Consider the following 26,945-nt stretch of genomic DNA (forward strand, 5'->3'; position numbering starts at 1 on the left):
AACCAGCAGAATATCCACTTTAAAGCAATATTGCTTTTCATTAGTTATAACTCAAAGAAATTGATTCTGCATGTAACAGCAGGAATATATGAAACAGTCTCTAGACACCCAAAATTCATTCCATAGCCTATGGTTAAATAGCTTAAACTACAGATAACCTGTTCTTTTTGCACAATAACACAACTGATATTTAAAATGAACTGTATTCAATCACTACCAACATGAAATCTTAAGAGAATATTTTATTTGTGTACCTATGCACACACGCATATAGTTATATACCCATGCAGTAAATTTTGAAACTCGAAATTAAATGTATTTAAGTTTGGACTGTTTAAATAGAAGAAATATACTTTTGACAGGGATGGCCATAAAGGTCTATATGATGCACTATGAATATATTTATGTAATTGTTTTATAAATGGAGGGTAGAATCACACAAATGAATCTATCATTTCTAGCAGATAGTAAGCAAAGCCTTTATCCAGCAAAATATATTTAGCTTAAAGTCTCTAATACTGAACAAAAATGTCACTATACAATATAGTTAAAGGATATTCTGCTGCTCAGTAAAAAAAAAAGCGAGAGATCATATTTAATGATTTTTCACAAATAGCATTCCTCTTCTGGTCTAAGAGCTCTCTCTATTATTTGCCAGGAAAAAAAGGCCTTTAAAAAATGCAGCATTTGGATAAACAAATAGTAACCGATGGGGGGTGGGTAGGTGGAGAATGATAGACAGAAAAGAATCACCATGGCCTACAGAAGGATGGTTATCTCAATATATTTATGATGCCCAGATTCATGCATTTAGATACAGCAAATCTGAAATAAGCAGTATCGTTAAAAATATCCTGCAATATCGCTGCTTTAGAGAGACACATTTGAAGCTAAAGCAACTGCAGTACATTTTGAAAATGTTCCTGCAACCAGAAGCTGCAGTGCTTTCAGCTTGTCAGCATAAACACATGTAAAATAAGCTAGTGCCATGCAGAAAGCATTAAAATATTAAAAGGCAGACAATACTTACTCCAAGGTCAGCCCTGGAATTTGCAGCCTTTCCCGTTGGGCTTTCATGGCTGTTAGGTTAACACATTCTACTGTAACCATGACAAACATTCAGTGGCAGCATCCTGGTGATGACAGAGAGCCCAAATGAGCCATTATAAAGGAATGGTCTAACAAACTCTTGGGGGAGGAAGCTCTGTAAATTTGGGTCCTTCCACTTCTAGCTGTCATGCAAAAATGTCAGCTGCTTTCGTCTAGATTAACCACCAAGTGCAGTGCACTCATTTAGCTAGCAGCAAGAAAGCGTTCCAATTAGAATATCAAGCTACTCATTTCCAATGTTCTAACAAGCACTGCTTGGCACAAACGGTTTTCATGTTAGAGGACAAAGAGTCACAAAAACTATTAGATTTTTTTTAAAGAAAAAAAGAAAAAGAAAAAGTAAGGTAAAAAGATTACTCTTTAACAGAGCTGACAGACGTCACATTCTTGTCAAATAAGCTTTAACTCTGAGAAAATCGTAGGAAGATAAGATCTGCTCTTTCTCTTCAAATGCAGCAGATTAAAGTTTTAGAGAGCAATGTGGATGTCGAAACACTGTAATTCCTTATTTGTGATTCAAATAAATAATCTTTCTTAAATAACCTCATTCAAACAAGAAGATGCGCTCAGCAAAGATTCAACATGGAATGGAACAGGACTATTTTATTTATTTATTTTGCTTTGTTCCAAATATGGCAACAAAGGAATAGGAGTCTTCGGAGAGGGGTGGCATACAAATCCAAATAATAAATAAATAAATAAATAAATAAATAAATAAATAAATAAATAAATAAATAAATACATAAATAAATAAATAAATAAATAAATAAATAAATAAATAAATAAATAAATAAATAAATAAATAAATAAATAAATAAGAATTGGAAAAGGCAAGGTTGAGAGTTTTCTTCAAGACCAGGTTTGCAAATATCAGTGGTGGTATATATGGTTGTGACTTGTGAGAGGGAAGATACTGAAAAAAATTGAGGCAGACAGGTTGGTAGGGTATGTTTCTTTGGGACACTGGTGACAACGAGGATGAGAAGAAGGCAGAGATAAGGAAAGAAGGAACCAAAAGGATCTGGGAGAAGGCAGGATAGGAGGGTGTGCCACAGTGGAACATCAGTTGGCGCACCATCCATACCAGTTTAAGGGCAGAGTTTTTCATACCATTTGGTATCACAAAAAGAGGGAGAAAGCAAATCTAGGAAAATACAGTACAGTAATTGATTCCCTTATATTGCCCTGCAATGATAAATCTCTAAAAGCATTTGGGAAGACAAATTATAACTCAGCCATTGGGGTAATGCAAATTACAACAGCATAGTTTGCTGTGGGTCAAGAGCTAGAGGAATGTACATTAAGGTGTACAGGCCAAAAAAGGAAGACTTGAGTGGCATGTTATAGTGTTACTTTATCTTTCCTATTATAGAACAAAAGAGGGTAAGAATGGATACAGGCATGGCTTTCATCCAGTTTCTAATAAAGACAGGATATTATAAAACGAAGATATGAGTACTGTATAAAGATTTTTTTAAAGCAGCTAAAAATCAGAAATGTGTATGTTTTATGCTTCATAAATTTTAACAATCATATATGATAACATTGGTCCAAGGTTATTTTCAGCTTTTTACAAGTCCCTCTGCAAAAAAAAATTGCAGAAGTTTTGCAAAAGTTTTATTTATCCAATGAGCATTGTCCTAAATCCTTGAGGAGATATTGCAAATCATTTTCCAAAAGTTGGAAATGACTTCTGATTCTCCAGCTTATTTGGTTGTTTTGTTTTCATATACTGGATTCCCCAATCTTGTTAAGTCTATTCTTTTATTTATTAGAGAAATAAAATCTTGGACTAGTTAGCTTCATCACATTAGTTTGTTGGTATAGCTGAAATTGGCTAAATTCATTATCAGAAATCCGATTTGGTAATCAAAAATCAAAAACAAACTACATGGTTTTTGGTTCTCATATTTCTACAAATTATGCAAACTTGTTGATCTGTCAGGTAGGAAACTGTATGTTTTCTCCTTTAACTATCATAGTACCACTACCATAGATACTTTACAAGGTAAGATCGCCAAATCATATTAAAAAGGAAAATATAATTTCCTCAAACATCATTTGCCAACATCACATTTTTCAGAATCTCCATCCAACCACAACTTTCTAATCTTTCTCAAGCCATTCGTTCTCCATTCATAGATTTCTTTTTATGATTCAGTTCTCATTCTTTCTCTGTGGGTGATCTGATTTCCATACAATGTTTCATTTATAGTGGTCGTTTATTTTTTTTTCCAGTCGGATAGTCACATCATCATTTTCATTCATTCTTGACTCTCCAAACAGTTCAAATTCTTCTTCTTTATCTTCTATCTCACGCATCCATTTATGTCAACTAAAAATTTCACCCAAATCACATTCCTTCAAAACGTTGCATCATTTTTTTCAAAAGCATCTCTCGTTTCATGATCACTATTCAGTTTAGTGTAATACACATTGAACAACTTTCCATTCTATTTGCATATTCAACAAACTATATTACATCATTCACTTTTTTGGAATTTTACCCCCTTTATTCATAATTCATTTCATCTTCATTTCTATGTATGCAATTCCATGCATACGGGATCAGACCATTTACATATAGATCTTCTTACCTTCTCTTTAACAGAAACACAGTATATCTATTTTTATTTTTATACCTGCTTTTGTCATAGAATAGTGTTGCGTTACAAGTTGCATTACATCTTCCATATAAAATGTTCATGAACAGATCATCCAAAATATTGATCTCTATCTTCTTCCTGAGCATTATCCAATCAAACCATTCACATAATGTTACAGTAAAATGAAGAAAAGATGTGCTAAATTATAAGCTATAGTGATAATCATACAAAATACAACATTCCCTGTACACTATTAAGATTTTGGCACAATTGGCCAGTATGCTACATTTGCCGTCAGAGCACATTTCTTCTCAAAGTATGCTCACAATATACATTTAAACTAGGATTATCTATCAAGGGATTACTTTGCATGCCAATACACTGTTGTTCACATGTTACCAACTATGGGTTTTATACAATATACTCATAATAAAGCACTTTATTATTTACTATTTTAAAATACACAGACACAGAACAAGTAGCTAACATTAGGTTTTAGTAACTATTTTTGCATATACAGTAGTACCTCTAGATATGAGTTTAATTCGTTCCAGAAGGGAGCTTGTATGTCGATCAGCTCGTATCTGGAACAAATGCCTTTAGACTTTGTTTTTCCCCGCGGAGATAACCAGAAGCAAGGATTCTTGCGCCACCTAGTGGAAGCTCAGCTCATATCCCGAATCTGAGCTCGGGTCTGGAACAGAAATTTCGCTCCCGTCGTGGCTCGTAACTTGGAATATTCGCATGTGGAGCAGCTCGTATCTAGAGGTACTACTGTACTAAGTTTTATGATATTTATTATTACATTAAATTTCATTAAATCTAGTCCAACTCATGATTGGTATTGTCACCAAATAAATGAAACTATGTACATTTTCAGAATTATTTTATTAATAGGGACCACATGTCAAGCCGTGAGACTCAGGCTTTACACAATAGGGTGGGCAGAAGTCTGGGGGGAAAGGCACTGGTATTCAGGGGTGTTGGAACGGCTGCAGCAGGACGCAGGAGACCTGGCTCAATTCGGCAGTCCAGTGATGGCAGCAGCAGCAAAGATCAGTTGTGAGGCATAGAAGCGTGGTCGAGGAGAAGCCATGCCAATCAGCTGTTTCAGCTGTGAGACACGGAGGTGTAACGCTGGATTTTCTGCGCCAGTTCGATTATCAGCTGGATGTGATATCATCAACCTGTTCTTCAGCAGCACATGACCAATATCAGGTGATCCCTGTGCACAGGGAAGGCGTGGCTCACCTACTTAAAAGCGCTGGGAGGCAGACGCTCCCAGTGCTGACGTTGCATCAGACAGACTTGGGTAACTCGGACTTTGCTGACTGCTGTTTTGATGCTGATTGACCTCAATGTTTGACCAGAACAATCTAGAACTGAACACACTCAAAACCGTAGAAATGGTGGTAGACTTTAGGAGAAAGCCTTCTATCCTCCCACCTATCACAATACTAGACAACACCGTATCAACAGTAGAGACCTTCAAATTTCTAATTTCTATCATATCTCAAAACCTAAAATGGTCACCTAAGATCAAAAACATCATCAAAAAAGCAGAAGAAAAGACCCTAAAAGAAATGAAAAGTGCTAGAGTAAAAGGGCTTCTATGTAATATATAATTAGTGCTGGCCGAACTGAACCCGCACAATTCAGGTCTGTACCGAATTTTGTGGTGTTCGGCATACCGGACTCGAACATGATTTTTTTAAAAATTTCATGCTTTTGTTCGGCGTTCATGCCGAACACCGCAAAAGCTGTCATCTGCCGAAAAGAGGAGGAGGAGCGGGGCGCCGGTGGAAGGCAAACACCGGGGAGCAGTCGGCCGGTCGGGAGGATGAGAAGGAGCACAAAAGGAGCTGGGGAATCCCTCCCATTAAGATATTCTAGGAGCGAAGCTTTGACGTCATGTATAGCAGCAGGTTGCTAAGGACGCCAAGGTGATCACTTCCTGGATTCTCCAGCTCCTTCAAAGGGAGGTCTTTTCATGTAAAAATAAACATTTTTATTTTTACGAAAAAGGACTCCACAGCGGCACTGCAAGCAAAGGGAGGTCCTTTCAGGTAAAAATAAATAAAAATAAAAAATCCGTAAAAATAAAAAATGATGGGATTCCTGGGGCGGAGCTTTGACATCACGTAGTGTTCAAAGTTCAGGTTCGGTTCAGTTCAGCCGAACTTTACGCGAAGTACGTCCGAACTTGCCGAACTTGAACACCGTTGGGTTCGCCAATCACTATATATAATATTTAATTCTGTCACATCCCCTAAGCTACCTACCATTCTACCACCTCTCACAAAACTAGATAACACAGTAACACAGTATCAACAGTAGAGACCTTCAAATTTCTATCATATTTCAAGATCTAAAATGGTCACCTAAGATCAAAAAGTCATCAAAAAAGCACAACAAAGAATGTTCTTTCTGTGTCAACTCAGAAAGTTCAAACTGCCCAAGGAGCTGCTGATACAGTTCTATAGAGGAATCATTGAGTCTGTCATCTTCAGCTCTATAACTGTCTGGTTTGGTTCTGCAACCCAACAAGACCGACACAGTTTTCAGAGGATAATGAGAACTGCAGAAAAAACAATTGCTGCCAACCTGCCTTCCATTGAGGACCTGTATACTGCATGAGTGAAAAAGAGGGCGGTGAAAATATTTACTGACCCCTCACATCCTGGACACAAATTATTTCAACTCCTACCCTCAAAACATCGCTGCAGAGAACTGCACACCAAGACAATTAGACACAAGAACAGTTTTTTCCTTTACGCCATCTCTCTACTAAACAAATAATTCCCTCAACATTGTCAAATTTTTTACTAAGTCTGCACTCCTATTTCTACTAGTTTTTTCTCATCATTCCTATCATCCTTTTCCTCCCATTTATGACTGTAACTTGTTGCTTGTATCTTAAGATTTTTATTAATATTGATTGTTTCTTCATTGCTTATTTGACCCCTATGACAGTCATTAAGTGTTGTACCACATGATTCTTAACAAATGTATCTTTTCCTTTTATGTACACTGAGAGCATATGCACCAAGACAAATTCCTTGTGTGTCCAATCACACTTGGCCAATAAAGAATTCTATTCTATGTGTGACTGAGCCCGGCTGAATAAACACAGTTTGGATTTCAGTGTGTGATGGTGTTTCCTACTGTTTTGGTTCGGAGCTTGGACCTTTGAGATCACATAGTGTTGGCTTACAACGATATTAGAATAATATTTTAAAAGTACATAGCCAGTTTTTATTCAAGTATTTTTAATGGAATGCAAATTAACAAACTAGTTGAACATTTACAATAAAAAGTATTGGATATAGTCCTACTGCTATAATAAAGTTGAAGTACTATTAAATATTGGGTAAATAATTGACATTTATTTAAAATTATTATATGCAAATGAAAATTTACATAATAAATCATATTTGACAATGAAGCATACAAAAAACTAGCATCTGACTTGAAAGTAATATTTTGATAGCTATGAACTTACCATATTTTTGGAGTATAAGATGCACCGGAGTATAAGACGCACCTTAGTTTTTTGGGAGGAAAATAGGGGAAAGAGTCTGCTTACCAAATATTCATCTGGGTATCATCCTTAGTCTGGTCAGTTTCAGCACATTATTTTATCCCCTGGTTAGGGCTTTAAAAAAACCTTATTTGGAGAGAGTAACAATGAAAGACCTTGCAAGCCAGTAAGAGCTGGGAACATTGTTAGCACCTGCTTAGGGCTGTAAAAAACTATTTGGAGCAAGTTAGAGCAATGAAAAAAAAAACCTGCAAAGACTTAGAGCTTGGAAAACATTCTTCACAGACAGTAACAATGAAAGAGCTTGCAAACTATAAGAGCTGGGAAGATCATTAGCACCTAGCTAGGGCTGGGGGGGAGCTACCAAAAAAGCTGCATTCAGAGTATAAAATGCACCTGAATTTTCAGCCTCTTTTAGGGAGGAAAAGGGGTGTCTAATACTCTGAAAAATATGGTAATATGCACAGTGATGAATTTATTAAGAATAGTAAGAATTGTTCCTAGGAAATATAGTCAAACATATTCTAATATATAATGGGTTTTTTCTCTACCAAACAGGACTGCACCAGAGTGAGAGAGAGAGAGAGATTCCAATATTAATAATATATTAGATTAAAATATTTTATCCAATATCCTATCAACTAATTTTTCAATTTATAAAATATATTTTCCTACCTAATCTTTCTAGTATTTTTGTCCACCGACTACAATTTATCACCATGCTAGTAAACAATTAAAAAATGAACATTTTTAAAGATGAAAGTACCAAGAGAGAGTGCAAAAGGTGAAAAAAGTCTATAAACAAATACAATCTTCAAACATATAAATGTATTGAGAAAGTGTCTTTGAAGTAACACATAAAGATGGGGAGGTTTATTTTTTTTAATCTATATCTGCTTGATATTTTCTACCAAATGTTATGAGTTTCATCTATTCATTCTTGTTAACAATTGCTGGAGACCCTTTATCTGTAGAGTATTCTTTCTTTCTTTCTCTCTCCCTCTGTCTCTTTCTTCTTTTATGAGACACCTTTTCAAGAACAAGCCTACTACACAAAAAAGGGCTGACTTGAGAAATACAGAATGTATGGTATGGTCTATTGTGTTCCTTCTTTAGTTACCACCTACAGTTTTCAATTTGGTAAGAATTTCTGACATATTGATTCACATTCACTTTTATTATATTCTGTTACATACAAAAATAAGGAGCAATTTATTACTAGACAATATGATTACAGAAAATAATAGTTTTTGTCACATTGAATTTCATGCTAATATTTTTGCTTCAGAAATATTAATTTATTTCCATTATCAAGTTCACTTATTACATTTAAAACACAAAACAAGAATATTATAGTAAAAATTACCTGAGGAGTATTACTATTTGAGACTGATAATTGTGTTCCAATTTCCATAGCACATAGAGGATCAATATGCTGATAGAGCAGGGGGGTCAAACTCAAGGCCTGTGGGCCAGATGTGGCCCACGAGGCCACCCTGGAAACAGCAAAGGACTGGCCTTCAGTGCCTCTGCCAGTGAAAATGGAGCTTGGGAGGGCCGCACATGACCCGTCTGATGTCCATATTTACTGGCAGAGCGCTTGTGCCACCACAGGCATTCCTGACATAAGTGGCATCGAGTGGCCATGCCTACTAGGTCCCCTGAAGTCAAACACAGCCTTGATGTGGCCCTCAATAAAATTGACTTTGATACCCCTGCAATAGAGGGGTAGGCTTTCCTGCCTAAGCAGGAGGCTGGACTAGAAGACCTCGAAGGTCCCTTCCAACTCTGTTATTCTAAGTATGAAGACAGAGGATCAAATATGCAATCAGCTAAACTTTAAGTAGGGTTTTATATGAAAGAGCTACATTAAACCAATAGGATATTGTTTTGAGTCGCTCCGAGTCTTCGGAGAGGGGCGGCATACAAATAATAATAATAATAATAATAATAATAATAATAATAATAATAATAATAATAATAATAATATTGGCAGCATCCTGAGGGGCTTTGTGGTGAATTATTACATTTCGCCTGCACAAATATACTGCTCAAAAAAAATAAAGGGACCACTCAAATAACACATACTAGATCTGAACGAATGAAATATTCTCATTGAATACTTTGTTCTGTACAAAGCTGAATGTGCACAACAGCATGTGAAATTGATTGTCAATCAGTGTTGCTTCCTACGTGGACAGTTTGATTTCACAGAAGTTTGATTTACTTGGCATTATATTATGTTGTTTAAGAGTTCCCTTTATTTTTTTGAGCAATGTAGTTTGGTACTAAAATTTTAGTCATGAATTTCTGAAGCTGTATTTCAGATGAATATTCCAAGATTAGAATGCCTTTGTAATACAGATAAACCTTTACTTACACATTTGCTACACTGGCATTGAAAAAAATAATAATAACCTACAACCAGTACAGTATCTCCAGGATCATGTGATCAAAAGTTTTGACTTGGCAGCTGGTATGTATTTATGATTGTTTCAACATTCTGGAGTCACATGATCACCATTTACAACCTTGTAAGCAGACTTTCAATAAATAATGTCGGTAGGAGAGGGGGACTGGGTTAATGACTGAAAGATTCACTACAGTGATTTTCTTAACAAAAAAAAACCTTTTAAAATCAAGTGCAATTCACTTTACAACAGCCTAGTTAGCAACTGAAAACCTAGACATAATTGTCAGAGGCTACCTGTATCTATATTCTTTATAAGTGAAATATATTTGTGTGTACTTTTGTATGCGCTTCTTGAAAATAGGAGATCAGCGTAGTCAACTGTTTTAGCTATAGAACGGGGTGGGAGACTGATGGCCTGTGGGCCAGATTCATTACACACTGCCACACCTGTTAAATCACAGCACCGGAGACTTCTGTTTGTTCAAAGCATTATTTATTTCCAGAATACAACAACCAACTGTTCCTCTCAATAGTAACTTCCAACAAGGATTAGCCGTTGCCCTATTTATACCTTTGCTTATGCGCGGGCTTTTTTACTGACAACCGTTTGTTTTTGGCGGCAACCTAAATTTAGCCGCGTCTTAACCAATCAGCTATTTTCTGTATTTCTTTAAACGAACACAACACCCACACCAGTTCCAAAAATGGGGAAAATGTCATGAAACGTAAAGTGACAGCAACATAATGCAGCTAGTTTGACACCCATGCTATAGAATGTTATTAGCTTTTCCCCCAGCAAAATAAAATAAATAAAAATTGTAGACCTTTCCTTCACAGTTGGAAATATAATTCTTTAACTGTATTTAATTTTGTGTAAGCCTGTTTTTAAATTTTAATTATGTTTACAAAATCAAGATGAGCACAAAATCAAGATGAGCACTCCAGTGTTTCATCTTTTCACATATGTATTTGTTTATTCATTCTCTCAAAATAGTCAAAATAGCCTTCTGCTTTACACATAGAACAAATGAGCAACTTATTCAAGTCATTTATTTCCCAAAGGATTTATTTTTTATTAATGTAAATTTGCTTTGAATCATAACTGATTTTTCATTTATTATTATTAATATTTAATTACCTAGAGAAAATAGTGACTGATTAATTTCTGATAAGATTAATCCTATGTTCTGAAAATGCTGAATATTCAGCAAACAGTACTTCTCTGCTTTCACCTCTTCCTCATTGAAATTTTAAAAGCCAACAATAAATAAATATATAAAATGTCAGACGATATTTCCAATGACTGCATGGCTCATGGTTGTTCTCCTAGGTTCCTGACACAGGGACCTCTCTTTCATTGATGCATTAGAATTGAAATCTCAAATGAATCCGTATATCTATTAAGACAACCACATGACAATCCTTAAGTGTTGTACCTCATGATTCTTCACAAATGTATCTTTTCTTTTATGTAGACTGAGAGCATATGCATCTGGCATCGGACCAGAATATCTCCGAGACCGCCTTCTGCCGCACGAATCCCAGCGACCAATTAGGTCCCACAGAGTGGGCCTTCTCCGGGTCCCGTCAACTAAACAATGTCGGTTGGCGGGCCCCAGGGGAAGAGCCTTCTCTGTGGCGGCCCCGACTCTCTGGAACCAGCTCCCCCCAGATATTAGAACTGCCCCTACCCTCCTCGCCTTTCGCAAACTCCTTAAAACCCACCTTTGTTGTCAGGCATGGGGGAACTGAGATATCTCCCCCGGGCCTATACAATTTATGTATGGTGTGCTTGTGTCTATGTCTGTTTAATAATGGTTTTTTTAAATATTTTATATTGTAAATTATTAGATTTGTTATAAACTGTTTTTATTGTATTGTGAGCCGCCCCGAGTCTACAGAAAGGGGCGGAATACAAATCTGATAGATAGATAGATAGATAGATAGATAGATAGATAGATAGATAGATAGATAGATAGATAGATAGATAGATAGATAGATAGATGAGATAGATAGATAGATAGATAGATAGATAGATAGATAGATAGATAGATAGATAGATAGATAGATAGATAGATAGATAGATAGATAGATAGATAGATAGATAGATAAAGACAATTTACTTGGGTGTCCAATCACACTTGGCCAATAAAGAATTCTTTTTTCTTAATTTGGACTTAAACCGGTATCAAGCATACATCATTTCATTTTGAAAAATATAAGAATATTCCTTTGTATCTTCTACCATTATATCTTTCCTTCCTCAAAATAATAAACTCAAGAATTACTGTTGGAAAGATCAATTATAACCTTTATCAGCTTTTAGGAAACCTGCCAGAATAAACACTAAGTAAAAAGTATCTTAATAATTCTTGTTAAATTACATATGTGAAATTTGTATTCAGCATTTCGCTTAATGGTATTAGCCAGACACACAGAAACACACACACACACACACACACACATACTCCAAAAACACAGAACGACACTAATGATTACTATATCGGAAACCTGCACTAGCCTGATTGTGAAAATTGCTTAAAATAATAGAACAAAGAGGTTTTATGAAATATTTTCATAGACAACAGTTTGACATATTTCATTAAAATTAGATGTAACAAATAATAAATAAGATTGTAATAGTATTAAAACAAAACATTATGTACAATTATTCCTCAAAATTCTTCCATGTAGACTTATAAGCCTACTGTTGTGTTTTAATGTGACATTTCTACAACAATCATACAAATCTCAAATGACTAAAAATAGACTCAAAAATAAAGGACCAAAATTATATTTTTAAAAAATAACAAGAAAAAGATTTTTCAGTGTAATAATTTAAAAAAATATTTAATGCTCATATTCATAGCCTGAGTCTGTAGATAAATAGATAAAAGGTTCAGCTCAAATTTTCATAGTTTAGTTCTCTAAGAAAAATCTGTTTATTCCCATCAAGCAACACAGCTGATACGATATGCAACTACTAATGCTACATTCACTAGTTTTCTCTAATATTGGTCCAGGAAGTGGAAACAAATGTTGGATTAATATATACCAATCAATTGCAATGTTTAAAGACCAAAAGATTATACTTTGCTAACTGCTCTCAAAGTAACGATAATTTAGAATTTTGCTATAATTTGTTCAAGGAATTGCAGCCTATCTTATGAAAGAACTCAAGAAAAAATTGGAAATTATTCCCAATAATCAACCTTAAAATCAGTATTATATTCATGTGCATTCTAGTCTTCACAAGAAGTTTTAGGACCATTTTTAAAAAGACAATTTTGAGATAAAATGAAATTATTTAAGTGGCAATAGATAGCAGATATTGTTTTTAGCTACAATCTCATTATTCAATACATCAGCACTGGCAGACTTTCTTAAAGCAACTACTAACATCTGCTTTATTTCCCATTCCATATTTAACAGTCACAGTTTCTTCTAAAATATGATAAGCACCAGTAAGAATTATTATTTTGGATAGCATCTATCAATTTTGATGGAGTTTCAAAATAATACACATGTAACTTTATAGAAAAATATTAATAATCTGGCATGAAACTTTTTTTAAAAAATGAATAAATTTAATTAATAAATGTCTTAATATAAAAAAGCTTAATAATCTGTCCTCATCAATACATTATATCCGGAAAGAAAAAAAGTAGAATAAAACACAAGAATTATAAACTTTCTTTGTCCACTATATGAGAACCTATCACATCCTTTATAATGAATACACATAACCAAAAAAAACCATTGGTTACTTACAAACTTCCCCTTCTTGGAAGGCTCAGCTCCTTCTGCAAAAGTAGGAAAAGAGTATTTTACTATGAGTTCCCAAAAATATAATAAAATTTTGGTGGTTGTTGTTGTTGTTGTTGTTGTTGTTGTTGTTGTTGTTGTTGTTATTATTATTATTATTATTATTATTATTATTATTATTATTATTATTACTTCAGTTTAACCATTTTAACCAGAGAAAACATTGTGGATACAAAGACTATTAAAATACAGAATATATAAACTAAACGTGTGATAAGCTAAATAATTTAATTACAATGTATGGATACTGGGTGAGACTGAGAAAATTCACTGAAACATATAAGTACACAACCGGGGAAATAAATCATTGGAGACTCATTTAGAAGATTTTTGAGCCTGGCGTTGATTAAATGTTTATCAGTAACAAGATCACCAGTCTTCTGTTAACTTTTCAATCTAAAAGTGCATGGCAAAAATGACAATTAATATGATAAGATCAAGAGCAATAAATAGGAATAGGGCTAAGAATTATGAGTCATGGTGCACATATATTAAGAACATTAAGTTAACAGTATTTGGTATTAAGATATTTTAAAAGTTTTTTATAACAACCACAAATTTGGAGAAAAAATATAGTAAAATGAAAAAATCCTTTGCTATACTATAGTAGCATGATGGCAACCCTATGGCAAGCCTGCCACAGGTGACGTGCAGAGCTCTCTGCAGGCAAATGAGCCATCACCTTACCCTGTTTCCCCGAAAATAAGACGTACCCCGAAAGTAAGGCATGTCAGAGGTTTTGCAGAATTTGCTAATATAAGGCATCCCCCGAAAATAAGGCATAGTCAAGTTTACATACGGTACGGTGGAAAAACATACGGTACCATTCAAAGCTGTTCATAGTGGTATCATAATAATGTGGCTTACCCTGCTGGCCCCTTCCATCGCTTTGTACCATCCAGTACAGCAGACACAGTCTGCTGCTGTCTCATTGCCATTACAGTCTCCACTACAGTGCGTAGATTGTAGTTCCTCTGGTGGCCGGAAGCTGCAATAGCAGGAGTATACTGTTGTACCATATAAGTGTCGTCGTTTGTGTGGGTGGGTGCCATACTAACAGGTACCGTACCATAATCAGTGTACCGTACGGTACACTTTCTTTGGGGGTGTCAGCTTTTCTGCCTGTGAATTTGTCTTATTTGAGAAATATAAGGCAACCCCCCCCCCCCAAAAAAAAGATGTAGCACAACTTTTGGAGCAAAAATTAATATTAGACAGTGTCTTATTTTCGGGGAAACACGGTAGCTCCGCTCTGCCTCCTGCTGGCCAGCTGGTTTTTGGGTATCTGCCATACATGTGTGGACGGGAAGGGCGCATGCAGGAGATATGGACATGGGAGGGGTTGGGGTGCATATGGGGATATGGGGCTGGGGCATGCGTGCATATGCATGGGGTGGGACAAATGCAGTGCCCACATGTGAGAGGGATGAGGCACATAGGAGGCATTTGCATGCACAGGGATGGGCCATGCGGAGTGATCATGCATACATTGCATTATTGGTAAGCCTACACGCATGTGCACTTTCACACACACACATCTGCACACTTTCAGCACTCAGTGTCGAAAAGGTTAGCCATCACTGCTATAGTATGTCTGCCTAGAATGAGAGAAAATGGTATATGCAAAACAATTAGCTGGGGAAATGAAACTTCTTGACTCTTTCAACAATGTTGGAATGAATTTGCTTCTTCCTGTCTGTTAAATTAATAAAAACAGAAATAAAAATTGAAAACCTATATAGCTCTGCCTACTTCTTTCAGATCCTGGGAAATGTTCCTAGTCACATTAAATTTTCTCTGTTACTCAAGATAAGGATATGACTACAATGCTGTTCAGTTTTTTTTTATTCAGTCTCTGGCATGAAGGAAAACACATTGCATATTGGGAACATAACTAATTGAAAGACACAGCTTTGTACTCTCAGCTGCCAACCGAGGGAAGATGAGTAAAGTGACTGAAAATACTACCCCATAAAATAGTACAATCTCCTCCCATGCTTACTCACTGGATTTTGAATTATTTGAGATATTTCACAACAAAGTCAGGAACTTCCCCTCTTTATGAATGTAGAACTAAAGTTTTAGAAATATCTAAACAAGCAACATGTTATTCTACTCTTATCTGTTTTCTAACATCTAATACTAATACTTTGCACATTATTAGTAATAGTATTGGTCATACAGCCAATTGTATAGACTGGGATTTTGTCAAACTATTGGGTCTTTCACAAGGAACTGGGATAAACAAGTGTTCTTTGATAGTGTTAAAGGTATTGCTGTAGAAAGTAAACTGTTCCAAGAAAAAACTTGTGGCCGTCGACCCCTCCAGCAGCTGACTCAGATGAGGAAGCGTGGGACTCATTCTAGGCAAACTTAGAGCTCCGAGGGGGATGCGGGAATGGAGCTGGTGGGGAGAGAGACAGAAGCAGAGCCTGGGTTGTCCCCCTGCCCTCAGATGGAGAGACAAGAGTCCCCAGGCCAGGAGGTGGCTGATGAGGAAGAAGAGGAACAGCTGGGTACAGTGCCTGATGCACAGATGCGCAGAAGGCAGAAAGGAGAGGAGAGCAGTGGGAATCTGTGGGCTGAACCTTGGGTAGGAAGAGCCACCATTGCTAGAGAAGCTTCACATAGCTCATAGAAACATAGAAGACTGACGGCAGAAAAAGACCTCATGGTCCATCTAGTCTGCCCTTATACTATTTCCTGTATTTTATCTTACAATGGATATATGTTTATCACAGGCATGTTTAAATTCGGTTACTGTGGATTTACCAACCACGTCTGCTGGAAGTTTGTTCCAAGGATCTACTACTCTTTCAGTAAAATAATATTTTCTCATGTTGCCTTTGATCTTTCCCCCAACTAACTTCAGATTGTGTCCCCTTGTTCTTGTGTTCACTTTCCTATTAAAAACACTTCCCTCCTGAACCCTATTTAACCCTTTAACATATTTAAATGTTTCGATCATGTCCCCCCTTTTCCTTCTGTCTTCCAGACTATACAGATTGAGTTCATTAAGTCTTTCCTGATATGTTTTATGCTTAAGATCTTCCACCATTCTTGTAGCCCGTCTTTGGACCCGTTCAATTTTGTCAATATCTTTTTGTAGGTGAGGTCTCCAGAACTGAACACAGTACTCCAAATGTGGTCTCACCAGCGCTCTATATAAGGGGATAAAAGGCAGGGGGCATAGATGAATAGATGTGGCAACAAACTTGTTAGCCTGTGTTGAAAGGGAAACATTTTGTCGGGGCTGCACCCATTCCTAATAAAGGAATCATTGATTTAACTACAAAGGGCTTGTTCAGGGAGCTGGATCAGAACAGCTGCCTTTTGCAATTGACTGATGGTCAATGCCGATGGTGGTCCAAGTGCTTTTGGAATTGCATTCAAGACTACCTATCACTAGTGATACTACTTTTACCTTTTTTTTTTTGCCACAGATATTCCATTTCACATCTTTGCATTGTCTCCAGTTGTTCCTATTCTATTCTGCTATCTCCATGTATTGCAAAATCCTCTACCCAGAGTTTTTTCAGCTATTTTATAACAACTTTTTAGCCTGGGATGTTACATGGCAAACGTTTGTCTGTTTGCGTTCTAAACTATCAAATCACTTTAGTGTCTTCATTTTCTATTACTTTGTCTACTTTGTGGACCCACAGAGTATTTTTGCAGATATTCCAATGTACTATTGTTGCTATTTTGTCATGCCATTGTTTGTGTTCAGTCTATGCAAATTTCTTGCAACAGTTACCTGGTAGTCCATTGTTTCTTCTGCTTCTTTTCAGAAGTAGCATTTGATGCCTGTTGCTATCTTCTTAATCCTTTCTTTCTATGCCTTTGTTTAGAAGGCTTGGTCTTCTGCAATCAGGATTAGCCCCCACTCTTTCATCACCTTTCCTGCTGTTAGTATTGCCAGGTCTTGTTATCTGCTTTGCCTGCTATTTTTTTTAATGTTTTGCCCATTTAACACTTGCATTACCATGTTTCTTATTTAGTCTTCTTTGTAGACCACAACTCAGTAAGCCTTCCCAACTCAGTATACTGTATTAGTTTCACTGCATCTTCTTTGCTGTCCTTTAGATATTCTTCCAATGCTCTTTTTATCTCTACAATTGTCTGGTGTACTTGCAACATGTCATAGCCACCTACACTTATCGGTATATAGAATCTGTCAGCATCGCTACTTGGATGAAAGGCACAATTCATTATAATTATACTTTTTTGGTCTTCTTATCCAAGGATTCCAGTTCTGTTTGAGTCAAGTTGTATATCAACTAGAATTGTCCAGGTAATAATTGCCTGGATGGCATTTCCTCTACTAAGTTTAGACTTTAAGGTCTTATTCACTCTCATATATTAGAAGTATTCACTACTAACCTTCTTCTTGACTTCCATGTTCTTGATGTTAATAGAAGGAAGTCTAGGTATTTATAGTGATTTTCTTTATCCAGACTCTTGTTACTTCCTTCCGGCATCTTCAATTTTCATTATGTTTTCACTGTTGGTGTTAAGAGTAGCACATTTTCCCAGTACAATTCCATTGCAATATTCTGGATGTAAATACAGACAATGTCCAGCAGTGATTTTATTTCAAATGGCAGATGATTCTGATGTCTGATAGCCATGGTCTGACTTGTTCAGTATCAATGACAAACAGTAATGTTGCTACTGAAACCCCTTGCAACATTCCTCTTCTAGTCTATCATCATGAACTAGCAATTATGTCATCCATTGTGACCCTGATCTTTGCACAAAGCTTCCTCTGTTTCTACTGACTGTTATTTTTAGGTACTTGATTATACAATAATCAGGAGTCAAAAATTTTCTTGTAATCAATCTAAGCCAGGGGTCTCCAATCTTGACAACTTTAAGACTTGTGGGCTTTAACTCCCAGAATTCCTCAGCCAGCATTCTGGGAGTTAAGGTTCACAAGTCTTAAAGTTGCCAAGGTTGGAGACCTCTAATCTAAGCTACATTCAAGTTGGTCTACATTCTCTTGCAATTTTCCAAAATCATCTTGTCATTTAGGAATTGAACTTTTGTTTCTGTGCTGTTTGTGTGTTTTCTTTTCTGCTCAGATGGAAAGAGATTGTTTTCAATTAGATGCCATTGGACTGTTTCAGCCACCACATCAGTTAGCAGTTTATAAGTTGTTGGTAAGTATGGCATTGGCCTGATTCTGATTTTCATTGCAGAATTTTTCATTATCTTTTGCTAAATGTTAAGCAATTTTCAATTTTATTTTATCTCATTGCAGTATGTTGTATAGATCAGTCAGATGTTTCAACCAAAAACTATGCAGTTCATTTCCACCTTGTGCTGACCAATTCTTGATTTTCTTTACCCTTTTTTTCATCATTTCTACTGATATTTTTAATTTCAACTTCTTTTTTATTTTTATCTACATCCTTTATCCAAGTGGTATTTTTATTGAATTTATTTCAGCTGTCCTATATCTGTGCTCAGAATTGCGCCATTTCTACTTTGTCTAGTACTGAACATTGTAATCATTCTGTTGTTGCCCAATACCCAAACACTCCAATATGTTATTTTCAAATCATTAGAGCAGATGTACCTTTTTCAGGGTCACATGGCTGCTTCAGAAACTACTCAGAACAGACAGAACCATACGTCTGGAAAAAGATAGTTCTGTTTAACTATGCACTTTATACATGTTCCTAGACATTCCAAAGCATCTCTTTTGATATTTTTTCACAAAAGTACTAACTGCATGCCTTTTTCCCTACTTCTTTAAATTTACATAAAATTTACCTATACATAAAATGTACCTATATACCAAAAGGAAGAAATATACAAGTACAAAGTAAATTTGGGTTACCCATTATGGATATGCCTGTCCACAAGCATATATGGTAAAACATTTTGAAGTACCCATATATACTCAAAAGTGAGCTGAACCAAAATACAATGAAAACTGTGCCATCGATGGCTAAGCCAACTGTGAAAGACTGAAACAGAATATATTATGGAAAACAACAAATTAAAAAAATAATGCTTCAGAATTAATTGGGGAAAAAATGAAAATTTTGAGAGCTGGTTTATCTAATTCAAAAAATGTCCACTGACAGGAACTAGAAAGTGACCTTTTTCTGCTCTGGGGAACATCCTCCTTTCAGAAATTAGAATAGCCCCAACCCTGTTAGCATTCTGGCAAGGGTACGGTTATGGCTATGTTCTTAAACCTGAGACAAGGTTATGGTTCTGTTCCTAAGCTATGAGCCAATATAGCCTCCTGGCTATATTCTTAACAGGTCAGACATCTTACTTTGTATATACTTCAAACTTTTAATGTTCTTACTGTTTCAATACATTTTACTATTTTATTATTTTAAAATGTTTTTAAGGTTTAATAGCAACCTATGTTCTGAATTGTGACACCCAGAGTCAATTGCTGAGATTGGTGACTAAAGAAATCAAAACAAATAAATATACCAATTTTTAATGATATTTTGGTTAAAAATTTGAAGGTCGTATTATGTATGTGTGGGCTTATATGTGGGGATATGTAGTACGTCTTTCATCTATTCAGAAATCAGAAACCACTGGTGATGAAAGACAACCAAGACAACAGCACAAAACAATTGTAATTTGATCATAAAATACAAACACAAGAAAACACATCAACAAATTAACAAAATTTTGTTAATTTTGCAATTAACAAGAATGTTCAGAATGTTCTTATTTAAGAATTTGTGTTATCTGACTGCACTAAATCTTACAGAGTAATTAGAAGCTTGATTTTCATTGATATTCATTGTTATATGAAAATGACGATAAGTCATACCCTATACTTAAAATTATAAACAAAAAGACCCAAACTGGTTTGGTCTTAAAAATTCTTTCAAACCGAAGTAAAAAACAGCTAATTACTAGCACAGAGATTCCAAAACTATCTTAAAACAATTTTTATTTCTACTACCATTTTCTTTTCTATATTATTGTTGGTTATAGAAGGATATTTAATAATTTTTTAGAAACCAGACATAAGAGTCAGGATGGCACAGTGGGTAGAGTGCGGTACTCCAGGCCACTGAAGCTGACTGTAGATCTGGGGTCCAGCGGTTCAAATCTCATCACCAGCTCAAGATTGACTCAGCCTTCCATCCTTTTGAGGTGGGTAAAATGAGGACCCGGATTGTGGGGGCAATATGCTGACTCTGTTAAAAAGTGCTATTTGCTAACATGTTGTAAGCTGCCCTCAGTCTAAGGAGAAGGGCAGCATAAAAATTGAATAAATAAATAAATAAATAAATATTATTCAGAAATAATGTTTATACAATGATACCTTAAAGAAAAATTGTGCAACATAGGATAGTTTAGTTCACTTTCATTGTCACTATATCTGAAGGACATAAGAGACAAAACATTACCTTTATAATGCTTCTCTATGTCAGTACATAAAACTGACCAGAAACAGAAAGGAGCCAGAATTTTCTTAAAATAAACAAATATTTTGCAATTAAATTATTTCCAGATTAATTCATCAGAAATACCTTTTGCCCCAAATTTGATATGGATGCAACCATAAAGATAAAAGTATAAGACGCACCGGAGTATAAGATGCACCTTAGTTTTGGGGAGGAAAATAGGGAGGGAATCCACCTGCCAGGTATTCATCTGGCTAGGATCCTTAGTCTGGTCAGCTTCAGCACATTATTTTATCCCCTGGTTAGGGATTAAAAAACCTCATTCTGAGAGAATAACAATGAAAGAGCTTGCAAGCCTGTAAGAGCTGGGAAGATCGTTAGCATTCCATTAGGGCTGGAAAGAAACCTATTCAAAGCAAGTAGAGCCTGCAAAGACTCTGAGCTGGAAAAACATTGTTTGGAGAGAGTAACAATGAAAGAGCTTGCTAGGTAAGAGCTGGGAAGATTGTTAGGGCTGGAAAAATACTTTGAAAAAGCTACATTCAGAGTATAAGATGCACACACATTTTTAGCCTCTTTTAAGGAAAGAAAAAGGTGCATATTATACACTGAAAAATATGGTAATATTTTAGCAAAAGCAAATGTCCTTTCTTGCCTAAATACATAACATGGATTTCTTGTATGAGCTAGCTTTTAAAGTAATCTAAAAGCTACACCTGTGATTTTGGAGTAAAATGTTTCTGAAAGGGCTCCTGTATTCACAGTAACTTACACTAGTCCAACAGTACCCAAAGGACACCAGCTGCCTTTGATTAATAACAGTACTAATGTAAAATATCCAACATACATTTATGAAAGCCACAAAATATTTCCCTTGTTTGATACATTTAAATTTCCCTTTAGCCCACTCACTTTTGTAGCTGCTGGTTCCACTAGCCGCTGGCGATGCCGGATTGAGCTGAAATGGCTCTTCGAAGGTATCCCTTCCTGACAGTGAATAGAATGCATTTGGGATGAGGGTGAGGGTAGGGAATACAAAACAGGGGGAAATGAAATATGGTAAGGAAGGAATGGGAAATGATCGGAAAAGGGAAACGGAGAGTATTTAACTAAAATATATTTAACTATGTTTCTAAGAATTTAATACCAATAAAGGAGAATATAAGACAACCTGATAATATTAATACTAAACAAATGTAAGTAGCAAGTACAGTGATACCTTGTCTTACGAACTTAGTGGTTCCAGGACGAGGTTCGTAAGGTGAAAAGTTCGTAAGAAACAATGTTTCCCATAGGAATCAATGGAAAAGCGATTAATGCGTGCAAGCCCAAAATTCACCCCTTTTGCCAGCTGAAGCACCTGTTTTCACACTGGTGGGATTCCCCTGAGGCTCCCCTCCATGGGAAACCCCACCTCCGGATTTTGCGATGCTGCAAGGGAATCCCAGCAGGGGAATCCCACCAGCACAAAAATGGGCACTTCGGCTGGCAATGGAAGTCTGGAGGTGGGGCATCCTGGCGGCGGCGGCGGATTCATAAGGTAAAAATAGTTCAGAAGAAGAGGCAAAAAAAATCTTAAACCCCGGGTTCATATCTTGAAAAGTTCGTATGACGAGGGGTTCGTAAGACGAGGTAACACTGTACTGTTATTATGATTGATATGAGCACAATTCAGCCAAAACATATGACTTTTCTAATTTTAGGAACTCTTTCTCTTCTCATTTAAGGGTATGTCATTTATATCTAGCAGTTTTGAAAAATCCCAGAACATTTTACTGGTCTCATGTGAAACTTATACATATAGTAAGGACAGAACATAATGAAACAAACTGGCTTCAGCCTGGCAAAGGTGTGTGAGAAGACTGTATACTCTCCTTATTTATTCAGTTTATATGCTGAATATATATTAAGAGAATCTGGGTTAAAAGAAGGTGAATGTGATTTTAAAATTGGAGGAAGAAGCATTAATAACCTGCTATCCTGGCAATACTAGATAGCCAAAAATGCAAATGGTCTGCAAAATCTGAAAAATTGAATAAAATTAAATTAATACAACAACTGGCCTTACAATTGACAACAAAGATACCAAAGTGGATAGATTGTGCCTTTTGAGATCACTCATCTATAGTAAAGAACAAGCAGTAAAGAAACACTACAGACTAGCACTTGATAGAGGATATGTGAAGGGTTGGGAAAAATATGTGAATACCATGATTTGCAAATCTTTGAAAGAGCAGTACTGTACAACCAATGGTATTCCTCTGTGATACTCTATGGCAGTATTTCTCAAATAGTGGGACAGGCCCTCCTGGGGGGCGCAGAGCGATGCCAGGGTGTGTGTGACCCCAGGAACATGCTTTTTTTGCCACAGGGATTAGGGATTTTTTGCACTGAGCAATAGCACACAGCACAAAATAGGAGATAGGAAGTGCAGATAAACTCTTAAGAGACACCATGGAAAATATTTAACAGGGATGAAAAGAAAGGAGGAGAGAGACAGAGATAATGAGACAAACACAAGTTTCCCAAAAGTTAAGATGTGGAAATATGATGAAGCATATGCAGTGCTTGGCTTCACTGTGACAACAGTGAGAGATGAGGAAAGACTGGTATGTTTACTGTATCTAAAATGTTGGCAGCAGAAAGCAGGAAGTCAAATAAATTAAGGCGTCACTTAAACACATTACACCCCATCACGCTAGTAAGCCGCTTGAGTTTTTTCAGTGAAAACATGCTGAATATTGCAAACAATCATCCCAGTGGAAAGTTGGGGGGGGGTGCAAAATGTTTATATTCCTGCGGAGGTGTAACAGAAAATAATTGAGAAACACTGCTCTGTGGAAACAAAAAATGACTATGATCACGATAGGAAGAATATAGACCTGTGATGGTAAACTGGTGACACACAGAGCCCTCTCTGCAGACACACGAGCAGTAACCCCAGCTCAGTTCCACTGTGCATGCACATGGCTTCTGCTGGCCAGCTGATTTTTGTGTCTCTGCTGCACATACACAGGATGGGGTGCATGCTGGAGACATGTGGGCCTGCACGGGGTGTGTGTACACATTGGAGGGTCACATTCACATGTGCAGGGGGGAGCACAGGGGCCATGCACATAGTGGGGACTGCATGGGGGGTTAGGCATGCATTCACAGAGGCAGGGGTGCACACACGAGTGGAAACGGCATGTAGGTTGGTACATGCACATTGTATTATGGGTGCTGTCATGTGCATTTTCAGCTCAAAATGATAAAAAGATTAGCCATCACTGATATAAATGCTTTGGAACTTTAGTAATGGAAAATATCCCTGAAAATACAGAGGATAGCCTCCAAAATAAATGAATCACAAATCAATCCAAAATTTTCACTCAACATATGAAAAAAATCAGATTCAAATTATCCTATTTAGGATGCATTGTGAGAAGACATGGCTGGAAAAATGGAACTAAAAGGATGAGAACAATCAGCAACAAGATGGATGGACACTGTTACAGTGGTGATTATGCTATTGGACGACCAGGTTTAGGGACAAGTTGTCATGAGAAAATCTATCCATATGGCTTCTAAGAAAAAATAATGTCATGATGGTATTCATAAATTACATGGATAATATATTCTCGTGAGCTCTAATTAAACCAATACCATTCATTATTTATACTGACATCTATTACTTCTTACAGGTTGATTGCGCCAATATACTTTATCAGGATGACTGTTTATTTTGTCTATTTCCATGTGGATAATCTCAAATGAAGGATATTCACCATTATACAGTGGTACCTCTACTTAAGAACTTAATTCGTTCCGTGACCAGGTTCTTAAGTAGAAACGTTCTTAAGTAGAAGCAATTTTCCCATAAGAATCAATGTAAAAGCAAATAATGCATGCAAACCCATTAGGAAAGAAATAAAAGCTCGGAATTTGGGTGGGAGGAGGAGGAGGAAGAAAAAGAGGAGGAGGACAATCACTGCTGAAGGAAGAAGGTGAGGTGAGAGGAATTTTAAAAAATACCAAACTTTAAGGCTTAAAAAAAAAAAGAGGGACTCTGAGGCGGCGAGGGACATGCCTCCAATACACCTGGCGTGAAGCTGCCTCCCATACACTGCCTCCCATACACTAGCTGATGCTGATGCTACCAGCTGCCTCTTCCTTCCCAAGCTGAAGGGCTCCCCTCTCCTCTCACTCGCTCACTTTGTAGCCGGTGCTTTTCCTTCGCTGTGGTGACTCCTCGGCTGCCCAGAGCGAAGGGAGCGTTTCTTTTCTCTGGGCGCTGGCAGAGGTTTATTCCCTGTACAAGCGCCCAGAGAAAGGAAAATGCTTCATTTGCTCTGGACTGCCAAAGCCTCCTTAAACGCCACTGAAAGGCTCCTCTGTCAACCCAGATGGCCGGGATTAAAGGGGGAATGGCAGGAAACTGGCCGGGCCTTTGTGCCGCTCTCAAATTTCCTGGGAAATTTTTCCGGGCTCAGGTTCTTAAGTAGAAAATGGTTCTTAAGTAGAGGCAAAAAAATCTTGAACACCCGGTTCTTATCTAGAAAAGTTCTTAAGTAGAGGTGTTCTTCCAGACTAGATGTTATTACAAATAACTCTTACTAAATGCAGTATTTCATAAACAAAGAAACTCCATCTTTATTTCTCTTCCCTTCCGTATTTAAAATACAGTTCATACTAGCACATTCCTCTTCCTCCCATTATCTTTCTTACTTGCATTCCTCATACATTCCTCCAAGCCTTCTCCATTTAACAAGATTTATGTACTCACAGCATGATTCAAAAACAGCAGAAATGACTGTAAAATAACACAGAATGTATTTGCTTGCTTGGGAGCTGAATGGAAATACTTTTCATTTTAGCCCTACAACATTGAAACTCCACCCTTCTTCCCCCACTGACCCCCTGACCTACCAAATACATCACTCCAGTATTTAACCCATTCCTCCCCTTAATATTTTCTTCCAAACACCTGTTCCTTATATTTTTGGATCCTTCTGAATTTAGGATTGACCTAGCAAACGTCTGATTCTTCCTCGCTAGATTCTGGACTCATAGCCACATCCTGTGTCTGGCCTCCCACCTGTTCTACTAACCCCGAGCCTACCACTAATTCATAAACACTATCTGTATCAGAGTCCTCAATTTCTTCATCATCCTCCAACTAACCAGGAGTATGTACAACAGTTACTACATACATTTCTTTATATATAAAGAAAATGCCAGAAGTGCAAGAAAAATGATGTATTCATCTATTTATCTATTTATTCTAAAAACTTACATAAAGTTATAAAATTTTTATAATTTTCCCACCTTTTGTTATGAAATAGGCATTTCCATAGCTATGCATATTTATAAAGCTACTATGAATTTTCCAATAAAAAGGAAAAAGCCACTTTATCCTTTAATACTCCATTTCTTAATGTCATTCTGCTGCACAGGGAAGTCGTATAAGCCTGGGAAAGATGCAGCTGATACAAGAAGTTGCATACAGATGCTACAACAAACCCCACCCCCCATATATAACAGATATATTTTTCATCATCAAATGCAAAACACTGCAAAGGTCTAATTGGAACTGACTTGATCACTCTGGGGAATTGTCTTTGCCAGATAAAAAATCAGAGGAATGCTACTTGATTCTCCCAGACACTACAGCATTTTCATCCTTTTGTATTCATTACCTTTTCATTCCCATATTTTAACAGGCATGTTAAATATAGAAATAAATCTGCTGAAATAATTTAATGTACAACAATACACAAGGCAGCACTTTTTTCCCTATCAACACATAGTGAGATATTTAGAAGTGAGTATTCTACAACACTGCTTGCCTGTGGTAATGATCTGGATGGGAACCAATAAATTAAAGCCCATGCCAGCAAAATGGAAGTTTTGTTAATGGATGGCTGTTCTATCTGGAGAAAATAGATTGGGATGGATAATCATGTGCCTCCTATTTTTCATTTTACAATATCAGCAGAGATATTGCTGAGCATGAAAGCAGCACTTTCAATGGAACAATTGCTATAATGTTTATGATTTCTTATATGAAAAAAGAT

General features: G+C 36.5%; 1 protein-coding gene across 4 annotated transcripts in view; it reads right to left on the reverse strand.

Annotated features, from left to right (window-relative positions):
- MAST4 (microtubule associated serine/threonine kinase family member 4) overlaps nucleotides 1-26,945 on the reverse strand; it is a 242,603-nt gene that overhangs the window by 129,223 nt on the left and 86,435 nt on the right. For 2 of the 4 annotated variants that reach the window (XM_070743260.1, XM_070743261.1), the window contains exons 4-5: nucleotides 21,802-21,876; nucleotides 13,442-13,473 (exon numbers count right to left, since the gene is read on the reverse strand). In XM_070743260.1, the coding sequence (XP_070599361.1) occupies nucleotides 13,442-13,473; nucleotides 21,802-21,876 (107 nt within the window). The remainder of the gene's footprint in view (nucleotides 1-13,441; nucleotides 13,474-21,801; nucleotides 21,877-26,945) is intronic. The other 2 variants (XM_070743262.1, XM_070743263.1) reach the window with 1 other exon arrangement.

This window comes from Erythrolamprus reginae, chromosome 2 (assembly GCF_031021105.1).
Source record: "Erythrolamprus reginae isolate rEryReg1 chromosome 2, rEryReg1.hap1, whole genome shotgun sequence".
Taxonomy (NCBI): Eukaryota; Metazoa; Chordata; class Lepidosauria; order Squamata; family Dipsadidae; genus Erythrolamprus; species Erythrolamprus reginae.